General features: G+C 41.5%; 1 protein-coding gene across 1 annotated transcript; it reads right to left on the minus strand.

Annotated features, from left to right (window-relative positions):
- Positions 1–6,858: 6,858 nt before the first annotated feature.
- On the minus strand, positions 6,859–11,669 carry dmrt3a (doublesex and mab-3 related transcription factor 3a). The gene is made up of 2 exons (XM_071483921.1): positions 9,819–11,669; positions 6,859–8,211 (listed from the first exon to the last, which is right to left on the minus strand). The coding sequence occupies exons 1-2, from the start codon at positions 10,216–10,218 to the stop codon at positions 7,190–7,192; spliced, it is 1,422 nt and encodes a 473-aa protein (XP_071340022.1). The 5' UTR covers positions 10,219–11,669; the 3' UTR covers positions 6,859–7,189.
- Positions 11,670–12,133: the final 464 nt, after the last annotated feature.

Raw genomic sequence — 12,133 nt, forward strand, 5'->3', positions numbered from 1 at the left:
CCTAATAAAAAAATAAAAATGCCCCCAGACCAAATATTTTTGATGTGGGGACATTTAATCCCCCATACAGCATAAAATGGGCATAACAGCATTACAGCATAAAAAGTTTTTCCTTTTTAAACTTCTTCTTCTTTGTGAATTATTATTTCTCTTTCGCTGTAAATCTCTTTTTAAATAATCAGCTTTATCAGAATAATGTAAAACGGTTACATACAGTTCAGATGAAATCTGGTCAAGTTTATACAGAGAATAGAGACATGGGTGTGGCCTGGATTTAAAAAGAGGAATGTCGACCACTTTCTATGTTTGGCTCTTTGTTTGCAGCTTATTGAGTGAAGCCCGACTATTGCAGAATTTACTCAGCGCCAACTGACTTCCATGGGAACTGACAACAAGACAATACAGCCACGGATCTTCATGCAGCTGAAAATAGCCAGTGGACCTCAACCTTTTGTCCGTTTACTTGTGATGTAAAAGTAATGAACAAAGCAAAGTTAAGGGAGGATGAGTAGATATGAATCTCTGTCACAGACATGTTGTATATTCCATTCAAAATACAGGCAGGGTATAGTTACCTGTTTTGTCCTTGAATCCTGCTTGGCTTGACTTTAAGTAAATAATTTTTTTTTTAAGTTCCTTTAATTTCTTAATGTGTTTTTTATGTATAAATGAAGACTGCCAAGAGTTTATTCTATATCTACTAGATTTTAAAATGCCAAACAGGCCTTAAACATTAAGTAATATCTTACTATGATCTTTATATTTCTTTTTAGGGCAAAAACACAATGAAAATTTAATATTTTTTCACATTTCTATAACAGTCCTGAAAAGGACAGTAAACTATGTGATATCCTGATCTTTTTTTTTTTCACTCTAAACCTGTAGCTTTTTTTTTCTCTTTCTTTTAATAGTTTCTATACAATATAATAGTTGCCCCCTAAGGAATTGTATTTATTAATCAGCAATTTTTTTCTCTATCATATATTATTGTATTTTATCTCTATAATGCAAACAATGTCAGCTTTAGGACTCAGAATGTGTTTATACTTTTATTAATCTTCAATCATATCAGTATTCTCAGTCAGGAAGCATCTTTTAGCTTCTTGGTTAGCTAAAAGACACTGCTGGAGTTTATCCTTCATAGACCACAACTGCATTTGTATTGTTTACCTTTCATATTAAAATTAATTATTTTAGCTCTGCAGTTTGAAACACGTTACTTTCGTATTCTAAAAGCCGTGTTTTTCAGGTCTTTTCCCTTCAGATGAGGACGGTTCCTCTTAACGGTTCCTCCATGTGTTGAAGGTGAAGACATCAGGCCTGCAGGTGCAGCTTTATTTGCCACTTCATCTTAATTTATTACGGGGGTTACGACCGGCCACCCTGGGCTGCTGTTTCCACACCAGGAATGCTTTGATGTCGGGAGGAGGCTGGACGGTCGGACAGGAGGATCCGCACAGACCCGGACCCTCCAGGTGAAATGTGTTGGCTGTGTCCACTGCCTCGTTATGGAGGAGCAGTGTGGGGCGAGGGGGCCTCAAGAGGTGCTTGAATGGACTTCCAGGGGTCTTTGAGGACATTTCAGGGTCCCTTGAAGGAATTCCAGGCCTCCTTTAAAGACTTATAGTATGTCAGAGAATCTTGGGGAATCTAGAGGAAGTTTAAGAGGACTTTTAGGTGGTTTTGTTTTTAGGTGATCCTTTAGGAGGAGGTTCCAGTTCTCCTTTAAAGGAGAACTAAAGAAGTTAAAAGTTCCAGGGTTCAACATACGGTCTGGAAATCCTTAGGGAGCTCCTATGAATCCTTAAATGGATTCCAGGTATTATTGAACACATTTCCAAGTCTTTGGAAATGTCTGGATCACCTTGAGATGATTCCAGGGATCCTTAAAGATGTCTTAGACATTACTGGAGGCATTTCAAGAGTCTTTACATGGGTCTTAAAGTCCTTCAGGGTTTTCCAGGGATACCTGAAGTAGTTCATATTTGGTTTGTCTTTGGAAGGGTCTGATGAGCCTTGGGGATCCAGGCATTATCAAAGGAGTTTCAGTTGTCTTTGCTTGGGATCTATTAGAAATGTCTGAGGTCAATGAAGAGGGTTCAGGTATCTTTGAAGGACTTGTTGGGGGTTTTGGAGGGGTCCAGGGCTCTTTAAAGGGATTCCAGGCAGTTTCATTCTTAACACATCTCTCAAAATCCTTGCCGAGTTGAGGATATCTCCTGCTTTAGGAGAGGTACTTATTTCATCTATTATTGAAGAAATTCCAGGGGTTTTCAGGGGGTCCCAGAATCCTTGAGGTTTTTACATGAATCCTTGAATTGATTCCAGGTATTATTGAAGGACTGTCAGGGGTTCAGGGATCTTTGAGTAGTTTCCGGGGATCCTTGCAGGGGTTCGGGGATCCTTCTGGTGTTTCAGGGATTCCTGTATGGACTCAGCTGTTAGTGGGGGAGTTTCCAGGGTCACAGCAGGGGTCTTTGAATCCTTGGATGGATTCTAGGTGTCACTGATAATTTCAGGGTTTTTTGTGTAGTTTTCAGGGATTCTTAAAGGGGATCCAGGCATTACTCATGGAATTTCATGGGTCATTGTAGGGTTGTGGTGATCTCTTAGGAGTTTGCACACTGATTGGCAGGGACTCCAGGCATTATGATGCAGACATTACTTAAAAAACTTCCCTCTAAATTTTCCTTAAAAAAAAATAGTTGAGCATTTTCAGTATGTGTGCATTAGATAAACACTATTAATGTGTAGGATGCTGTAAAAGAAAACAGCATAACATCTTGTGGTATTTTTGTACCCCCACAGGAGCCGTTATAATATTCTTACTGTGACTTTTTTAATCAACTTTATACTGTTTGTTTTGTTGGCCAATCCACCACTTAAAACAAGGCTGTATCTGTCTAAAATGCTCTGTTGCTAGCTCTTCATGTCACTGGAAATTGCCCGATACACAGGCTTTAACTAACAGCGTGTTGATCTCTTTTAATGGCCACAACCTGAAGAGAGACACAGACACATCCCGACACTTTCTCACACGCTGTCCAGTTTACTTTTGGCGCTGATTGAAACAACAGCATCTTGTTGGAAGTGTCCCGCTGTGCAGGCTGTAAAGTGTAACAGGAGCTGTGTATAGGCAGAAGAGCAGTGTGGGATCACTGGGGATCCTGTTATGTTAATTAGCCTCTGATGGAGCAACAACACATGCAAGATGAAGACAAAACCAGGCGGGACAGCATTTGTCTCTGTCTGAAAGGGGGGAGCGACACCTCGACCTCTGATGGCTGATGTGCAACAAACAGGAGGACGTGTCCTTCAGCTGTGGACAAGTCACATCCAGGGTTTTTACATTTGTCTGCACTCAGGTGGACTAAATATCCTTCCATCTTCCTTTACAACATTTTATTTAAGGAAAGGGTGGAAGAAATCCAAATTAAATTCATATTCTTAGAAGAAAATATTAGTTTAAACTTTTCAGTGTCCACATTGAGTTTGCACCAGACTGATTTTACTTAAACCTTAGAGTTTAAATTAACAGTCGTCGGCAGTTATGTTTCTGTGGAAGCTGTTTAATCCTTTGTTGAGGAGTTTTATCAGATTTGTAATAAACATTGTCACAGATTTCAGCAAAAACTTTAAGTAATGGCTCCAGGCCACGTTAATTTCTCAGGTATATCAGGAATTATTGTGTGACAAATGTAAATATATTCCTGCTATAAATAATAATTGGCCTTATAGTCCCTACTCAGTTTTATTTCATTCTTTGACCTGTGTGACTGTGAAAAAGGTTTTAAAATACAAATTATTTGGCATTAAAGTAAAAGAAAATAACCAATGATTTTTTGCAAAACTTGTGTGCAACAAACATCATGTGAATTGTTTAATTCCTGCAGCAGGTTATCACTTTAAATGAACAGGCCTCTTCATTTAATTCAACCTCACATGTTTGTATATATTTCTACAGCTGGAGCCACGTAAGATTTGTATGAAATAATCAAATGCTGAAGTGAAATAAATGTTAACATGTAGATTAAAAAGTGATTCTAAGATTAATAACCTGACGTCCCCCTGTTGTCCACTGGGTGTCAGACTTTATCCTCCTGGTTTGTCACAGCATATTATCTATAAAGCCACTAAGATGTGGGATGGAATCAGAGAAAACAATTAACAACTGTAAACATTTTGTTAGTAATCAGATGTTTGAAAATGTATCAATTAATTGTTTGGTTCATAAAATTCATCACAGATTCTAAAGTTACATGATGCCATTTCTTATTTTGTCAAACCAAAAGAAAAAGAAAAGAGACTGATATCAAACTTTAATTATATTTTTATATTGTGTTAAAGTTGTCATTGATTAGTTTTGGGTCATCAATTAAATGAACTGATAATCTCTTCTTGTAGATGTGCCAGAAACCGAGCCGGCAGCTCAGTCTCTGCCCTGCTCAGTGAGAACCTCCCTGCTCACTTATCTTTGAACAAGGTTCATGGTTCAAAACCTTTGGCTCCACTGCTGAGATGCCACTGAGCAAAGTTTTAGATTCAAATCACTCGAGATCTTGGGGAAAGAAAAGTGTGTGTTGGTGGTTTGATTCCCTGCTCCTCCTGTCCTCATGTGTCTTTGAGCCAGACATTGAACCCGAGTGTGTAAGTGGTGTGGGGGGGAAACATTTCGATGCTTTGGTCAAAACAAAAGCATCAACTAACTGAATGTAGTTTAAAATGTAATGATTAGAAAAGCCTCATTTGCTGTCTTCTGTTCACACTTCTGTTGTTTGACATCTGTCTAGTTTCATTTAGTTTAAAATTTCTGTATTGAGTCAATTTGGGCTGTAAACTAAGCATGTTGTTCACCAGCTGCACCACTAGATAGCAGCATTTGAAAGGTTTAAACCAGAGGAGGGACTGAAACTGTCACCGGTGCAGTCTGTCACAGAGCAGAGGACAAAATAACCGAGGTGTGTTGTGAAGGGTAAATGAAACTGAAGTCTGTTTCTGCACCTCTGCAAATAAAGTTTCACTGCATGTGTAACAGAGTAGTTTAAAGCTTGTGGATGAATCTCTGTTGGAGGCAGACAACGAAAACAATTTCATATCTGCTGTTTTACAATCTACAGAATGTTAAAGAAATATTAAAAAACTGAAGTCTGCAAAACAAAATGAAAGTTAAGCTATAGCCCACTACATACTGACGCCCTTTTATTTTGAAAGGTTGGCATTCTCCCACACAGGTATTTTAATGTAATTGATAGTCACAGTATCAGTTGCTACATAGAAATGTACTTGTCATTAGAATAAAGTTTATTTCTTGAAAATATTCTCAGACATGCTGCCTCTTGTGCTGGAGCTTCAGCAGCAGTCTGTGCAGCACTTTAACATTTATTGATCAGTTGTTTCAAAAGCACAAAGTTTCCTTCTTTTTGGCTGCCAGCACATCTCCCTGCCAGCTTAACGTTCACCGCCTGCTTCGCACCTCTATTTTAAGCACTTGATATAGTTTGGTGGCTTATTCCACAGCAACTCATCATATTATATATGATTATGTTTTTAGCATCACTGTCCTGACAGAGCAACGTATCTCTAAGACGTCAACTTTTCATGAGCCAAGATAAACAGGTCTGTCCTCAGCTTTCAGCAGGAAGTCAGAACTTGACCTCTGCCCTCTCCTGCAGCACATATTAGGTTCATTCATTACTGTTGCATGGTTTATACTGTGAACGGCTCCAGTATTTGCTGTATGTTCTTTTTAAAATTATTTTTTCAATGTGCAGGGCGTCCAGACACATTATGAGTTGTAGGTCTCAATTTTATCTCGAGTGGTTAAAACAAGTCGGACGTCTTCACTCCTGGTGGTTTAACTGACTCTCTCCACTGAGCTCGCTTCATTATAAGAGTGTGGGACTAATACGTATTGGTCTGGGTTCAGCAAGGCAAGTGTGTATTTTTTATGTATTTGCCAAAGGCTTTTTATTTTTAACCAAACACTTGAATTTGATTATAAAGCCACACTGCAGCCATGGGTGAGTGCAGATTTTTTACTCTTTAAAATTATAATCCAAACTTCATTTATTCACCATTTAATTAAGATGCTGGACACTGCACCAAACTCAGGAAACAGTGGATCTCACACCAAGTACATTTACTCAAGTAACTGTACTCAAAACAGTTTTGAGGTATTTATACTTTACTTTCTACTTTTACTGCACAACATTTTAAAGGCAAAATATTTTACTTTTTACTTCGACTATGTTTATTCAATAAATAATAAAATTCAATAATACAAAGTATAATCAACTAAAAAATGATGGCCTATAGGTCAAGGTTATAAGACTTTATTGATCCCAGGGGGAATTTCACAAACTACACTGTTATTATACAGTAATTAAAATTAGCTGCTCCTGGACCAGCTGCAACATTAAAGTGATGCATATTAACCATCACTGGATATTTTCTAGACTGAAATGTGCAGGAAATAATGTGACTTGTCTGTAAATCTTTGTGTTGTTCCTTTGAAGCCAAGCACTGTTTCACCTTATATCTAAATGTAAAGTTATATTCTGGAGGACTTGCTCATATTGTTATTATGTCTTATGTTACAAATTAAGAGCAGAGATTTAGATTTAACATTTTTCTGTAACAATAAGTGAATTTTGACAGAAATCTTTCAGATAACACTGAACCTTCTGGTTTAATTTGACATTATGCATGATTATAGAAAAATAATTTACCACAAGGAAGAAAGTCACTGAAGATGTTTGTTAAATATGAGTTTGCAACATAAAGATTCGTAAACACAGGAACTAAACACCAACAACAACATCAACATGTGGAGGCCTCACTCAAGACAACAGCCTGATCTATTTGGACAACTCAGGTTTATTTGGCATACTCTGAACATGCAGTGGTGATTTTCACATCGATAGTTTTCACAGTAATAAACATGCTGACAGGAAATAGACAATGGATTTTCAAAATAAAATGAGCGATCACAATGTGTTACATTCATCCGTTTTGGTCAAGTTCAGTGACATCTTGAAAGCAGGAGGGGTGAGGATTAACATCACCTTAACAAAACACACACACACACACACACACACACACACACACACACACACACACACACACACACGTCCTCTCAGAAGAATACATTTTTGGTTCTCTCCTGCTGCTTTAGTCCATCAGCACTGATTCAGGTGGACGAGCTCAGGATGCGGGAGTCTCCGGAGTCAGACCGCTCCTCGTACTCCTCATCGGGGGAGTAGAGGCCGGGTTTGGGCCCCAGCGTGCAGCTCTCCTCCTGGATGCTGATGCGCTGCTCCTCGGAGGCTCTGGAGGGAAGCAAGGGGGAGCTGCGGAACACGGACCCCCCGGGGCCGGCGGGGGCTGCGGGGGAGAAAGGAGACACGTACTGGGCCGCCGACCGGAGCTGGTACTGCTGCTGCAGAGCCATGGTATTCCACAGAGTCACGTCGTTGTGCATGAAGGGGCCGGCCTGGCTGCGCGTCAGGGAGTTGCGCAGCATGAGTGGGTAGCGAGTGGATTGCGGGAAGGACGGGTGCTGCAGGGGGACACCCAGCGGGCCCGTGGAGACCACGCCCGAAGCGGAGTCGGACGAGAACCGGAGGGACTCGGGGACCCGGAAAGCGGAGCCCACCGACCACTTGGCGGAGGAGGAGACCGGGTGGTAGGAGCCCAGCGTGTGCTCGAACAGGTGTCCGTTTGAGGGCAGCACCAGGGCGTCCGGGTGCGGGTCGGCGTGCGTGTGCGCGCCCCCGTCCGGGTTCCTGCTGGACAGCAGCACCTCGATGGCCCCCACCAGGTCCCCCCCGCAGCCTCTGAGGATGAGCTCCAGCACAGGAGGCTTGTGGGCGGGGAAGATCTTCTTGAGGACGTCCAGCGGCGGCCGGTTGGCCCGGAGGCTGAAGGGCAGGTTGATGGAGCCGGCGAGGCCCTCGATCAGGACGCCCTGCTCCCCGGGGCTGGCGGGATACTTGTGAGGGCTCTCGGCCTTGGCCTCCTTCTCTACGCTGCCGGCTTTGGGGAGGCTGTAGCGGCCCTCCTCTTGGTGGGAGGGGGTTTCTGGAGGCTCCGGCGTGTAGCAGGAGTTGGGTTTGGACCCCTCCGGAGAGCTGACCGGGTCCTGCTCCTTCTCACTGGAGCTCCCCCCGTTCTCCCCCCCTGACGCCTCATCAGGACCGTCCTCCGCCGGCTCTGCGGGACACGGAAGCACAAAGTCAGGACACGAGTTTGGGCAAGAAACACATCAGATTTCAGCTTGTGAGAAAGGCATGCACATCACCACGGGGCATTAAATGAGAGAGACACTAATCTGACTCCTCTCTGCACAACCCCTCTCCCTGTAGAGGCCGAGCCGCCCTGTGAGCCCCCCCCCCCCCCCCCCACGAGGAAAGGTAACACGCACTGACTCGCTGGTCAACTTGTGTCCAACCCAGAGATTTATGGAGGACTCCTCGGCTCTCTCTCCTCTCCACAGCCGTCAACACGAGGTGCCCCCCCCGCTCAGGTGGAGGCAGGTGGAGGCAAACCAAAACCAAGCGCCTCCCTGAGAGAATTATGTGGCTAATTCATTTGATGATTGTAATAAGAATAATAAAGAATTTCAGAAAGTATTAAGTGCAGGGACATTTGACCTCTTGACCCGAGGGAGGAGCAGGATTTCTTACTAATCTAAAAATAATTCAAAAACAGCTCAATGTAAATGATTAAAACAATTAAATCCAACTGAAACTGACACGTTTTACAACCTCGGGATAAATATGTCTCAGATATTTTCAGAAATCAATTCTCAAGAAAAATTGACAGAATCATTGTTTTTAATTTTTTGACCTCACAGAACAAGGTACAAAAAAGAAAATGGATTTAAAAAAAAAAGTTCAATTATTGCAGGAATACAGAAAAGACATAGCTACTAATCTCATGCTGGTCTCATGGTTCTAATAATCACCAGGGCAAGTTTAGCTTATTACAAATAACCTGGTGATCAACGTTCAGCTCGTTCCTGCTAAAGACTGAATTCAAAAAAAATTACTAAACAAAATAAAAAATACTAAAAAAAAATAAAAAATGTAAAAAAAGATTAGTTTTGGGTTTTTTTTTTTTTTTACACAATTAAATTTTTTTTACAAAATATTTTTGTAATTTTTTTTTTTACATTTCTTTTTCATCTTCAGTACAACACACTGGATATTTTTGTTTTTTGTATCATCCTCTCGTGTTCTGTGATTTTTAAAGATAATTGACTTAATAACGTCAACACATGTTTAATATATTTTGTATTTATTTAATCATCTGCTTGTAAATTTCGTTTCCTTCTCTTGTCCTTAGTTAATTTCTCCTCCTGACGAGTCATCTTAGCTTGAAACGGATGTGAAATATAACTGCTTTTAAACATGAATTAATTAATCCCTTTAAAAAAATTAAAAAAAAAAAACCACATCTAAAACCTAAAGATCAGATAAACTTTCACCTTTTCCATATTTTTCATGGAATGTTTTTTTTTTTTCACAACAATGTTTTGGGAAGTTTCTGTGTGAGAAAAATGTTTGGTCCTGTGAGAATCTGACACTTGATTTCTCTCTTATTTTAAGAATCAGTAGTAATGGTGGAAGCCGTTTAAAATGCTTTCTGTCACTATTTCTGCTAAATAAATAAAAAAGAAAAAAAAAAAGAATTTACTCCAGAATTTGAGCCAATTTGTCATGTTTCATTATGTCCATTACATCAAACAGAAATAATGTAAATGTAAAGGTTGGAAGTGGAGCTTCCTCCCCCGGCTCTCCTCTTCACCGCCCCCCTACCTGCGCATGTCTGTGCCCCGGCCTGCACCGGCTCCGCGCCGCTCCACCTCAGCTCCAGCTCCTCCGACCTCGGCGGGGTCCCCTGGTTGCCCTCGCCGGCCCCGGACATGCCGATGCCGGGCAGCACTCTGAGGGACTCCGGGATGAGGCTCTCCAGACTCTCGTTCGCCTGCTGCCTGCGCAGCGCCACCTGCGCCGCCATGACGCGCTGCCGCTCGATGATGAGGATGCACTTCTCGCAGGTGCAGTCCTTGAAGCGGCAGTAGCGCTTGTGACCTTTGAGCCACGACAGCACGCCGTGGTTCCGGCACCGTGCGCACTTGGGGGTCCTCTGGAGCGGGGCCCGGGGCTGAGACACCGGAGCCCCCATGTACAGGTAGGGCGACCCGTAGCCATTCATTCTGTCGGACTGTTTCCCAGGACGCACAAGAGCCTGTGCAGGAGAGGCGAGGCGGAGCGGGAGTGTCGCTGTCAGCAGCGGGGGCGGCAGCAGTCAGAAGGATGGAGCTGGATGGAGCTGCTCTGCTACACGCATGACAGGATGAGGATAAGAGGTGTGGGCTTGTAGTGGAGGATCCACCTTCCCGCGGCTGACAGCACAGATATGCATCAGGCTGCACGCACTTATGGAGACGAGTAACCAAACGCTGCTACTCGCGTCAAAGCGCCTGCACTGTGCAAAAAGAAAAAGGAAAAAGCCCATGAGAGGCTGAGGGGAGGATCAGATGACCCCACCGAGGGTTCTGCACAGTTTCCTTTAAAAAGATCAAGACTCAAGAGGACTAGAACTGTTGGGTTTGCACTGGAAACAAACGCGCTCTCCATGTATTTACACTTTCAGGCCTGATCCTGCAGCTGAAATAAAATGTTGAGATTCTTTAAAGACATATTACAGATTTATCAATGGAGAACTGCAACATTACTGTATCCAGAAATGGTGTCCACAGCCCCAGCTGAAGGGAAGGCCTTTGATATGATATCCAGGAAAACCCAAAGGCACATTTAGATGAGCTTTGACACATCAAATATAAATGCAGGGGTCAGTACATTTGTACTGGCACTTGGTAGTAGATTGATTTTAAAGCATAAAATATTTCTGTCAATGAAACAAAACATGGAATTTGTGAAAAGTATCATAAAAGCATCATGTGCAGGATTTACAATAAGTCCAAATTCCATCTCACTTTGTTAATGCCGATAACAAAAACTTGACATCCCAGCTGTCAAAACTGCATAATGAAATGTTTTATAGATTTTATGCAGGACAACTGAGTCCCTGCATGAAACAAACATCAATAAAAAAAAAAAAAAAAAAGAAAGAAGAGAATGATCAGATGGTCAAAAGTTGAAATGCTCAGGTGCATTTTCTACTGGAACACATTTGAAGATTTTAGAAATATGTCACAGCTCAACATGGAGGGAAAAACACGGCTTTTAAACTGAACGTATCGTTATAAATCTACTGCAGTCTGTATTCTGGGTACAAACCCAACTGTCATCAATGATTAGGACATTACAGTCACCAACGTCCTACAATGAGACAGTTTATATGAAAACTGAGTCTGCATGAAACCATTTGAACATTTATATCGTTATAAATAGAGTTAAGACAAACTGCAGGACTAAGGGCCTTTTCTAATGGTACATACTTGTAGATTTTTTAAATATGAGGCCTATGATTTACATTTTCACATTAACCTGCAGAACAGCTTCAGAAATCCCTTCAAAGACCCTGAAGGTCTATAGTTTCAGTCTCAACCCAAATGTCAACTGGACATAAGACATCACCATGACCATGTCAATTTTGACCATTTCGTTATTACTGTAAAAAGTCAGAGAAATTTAAGTTGCCATGGCCTAACCCTAACCCTAACCTGTAAACGATGTGCAACTATAAAAAGACCACAGAAGTCACCTGAATATCAAACTGAAATCTGACATCCTCGCTGTCAACAGTGGGACATGAAGGACAAAAATAAATACAAAAATGTAAAACATTTTGAGGATATAAAAAGAAAAAAAATGCACAAGTCAGCACCTTTTCTCTTGGAGTTTGAAAAATTAATATATATATATATATATATATATACACACACACAATTTAAGGTGAGAGAAAACATGGGATTTAAACTGAAAACAGCATCATAAACACTCACTCAGTCCTCAACGTGGCCAAATATTGGATGTGAAAAATGTGTCAGTCAAAACTCTGGTGTCTGATTTAAAGATCCACAGGTTCATTTTCAGAGCAATAACTCAGCTTGTGTTTAATTCACTTCATATTCTGAAGGGTCAGGACAGGGGTGTGCTGTTTC

The sequence above is a fragment of the Trachinotus anak genome, unplaced genomic scaffold (assembly GCF_046630095.1).
Source record: "Trachinotus anak isolate AG129_WGS33_773 ecotype Australia unplaced genomic scaffold, CSIRO_AGI_Tana_v1 ptg000008l, whole genome shotgun sequence".
NCBI lineage: Eukaryota > Metazoa > Chordata > Actinopteri > Carangiformes > Carangidae > Trachinotus > Trachinotus anak.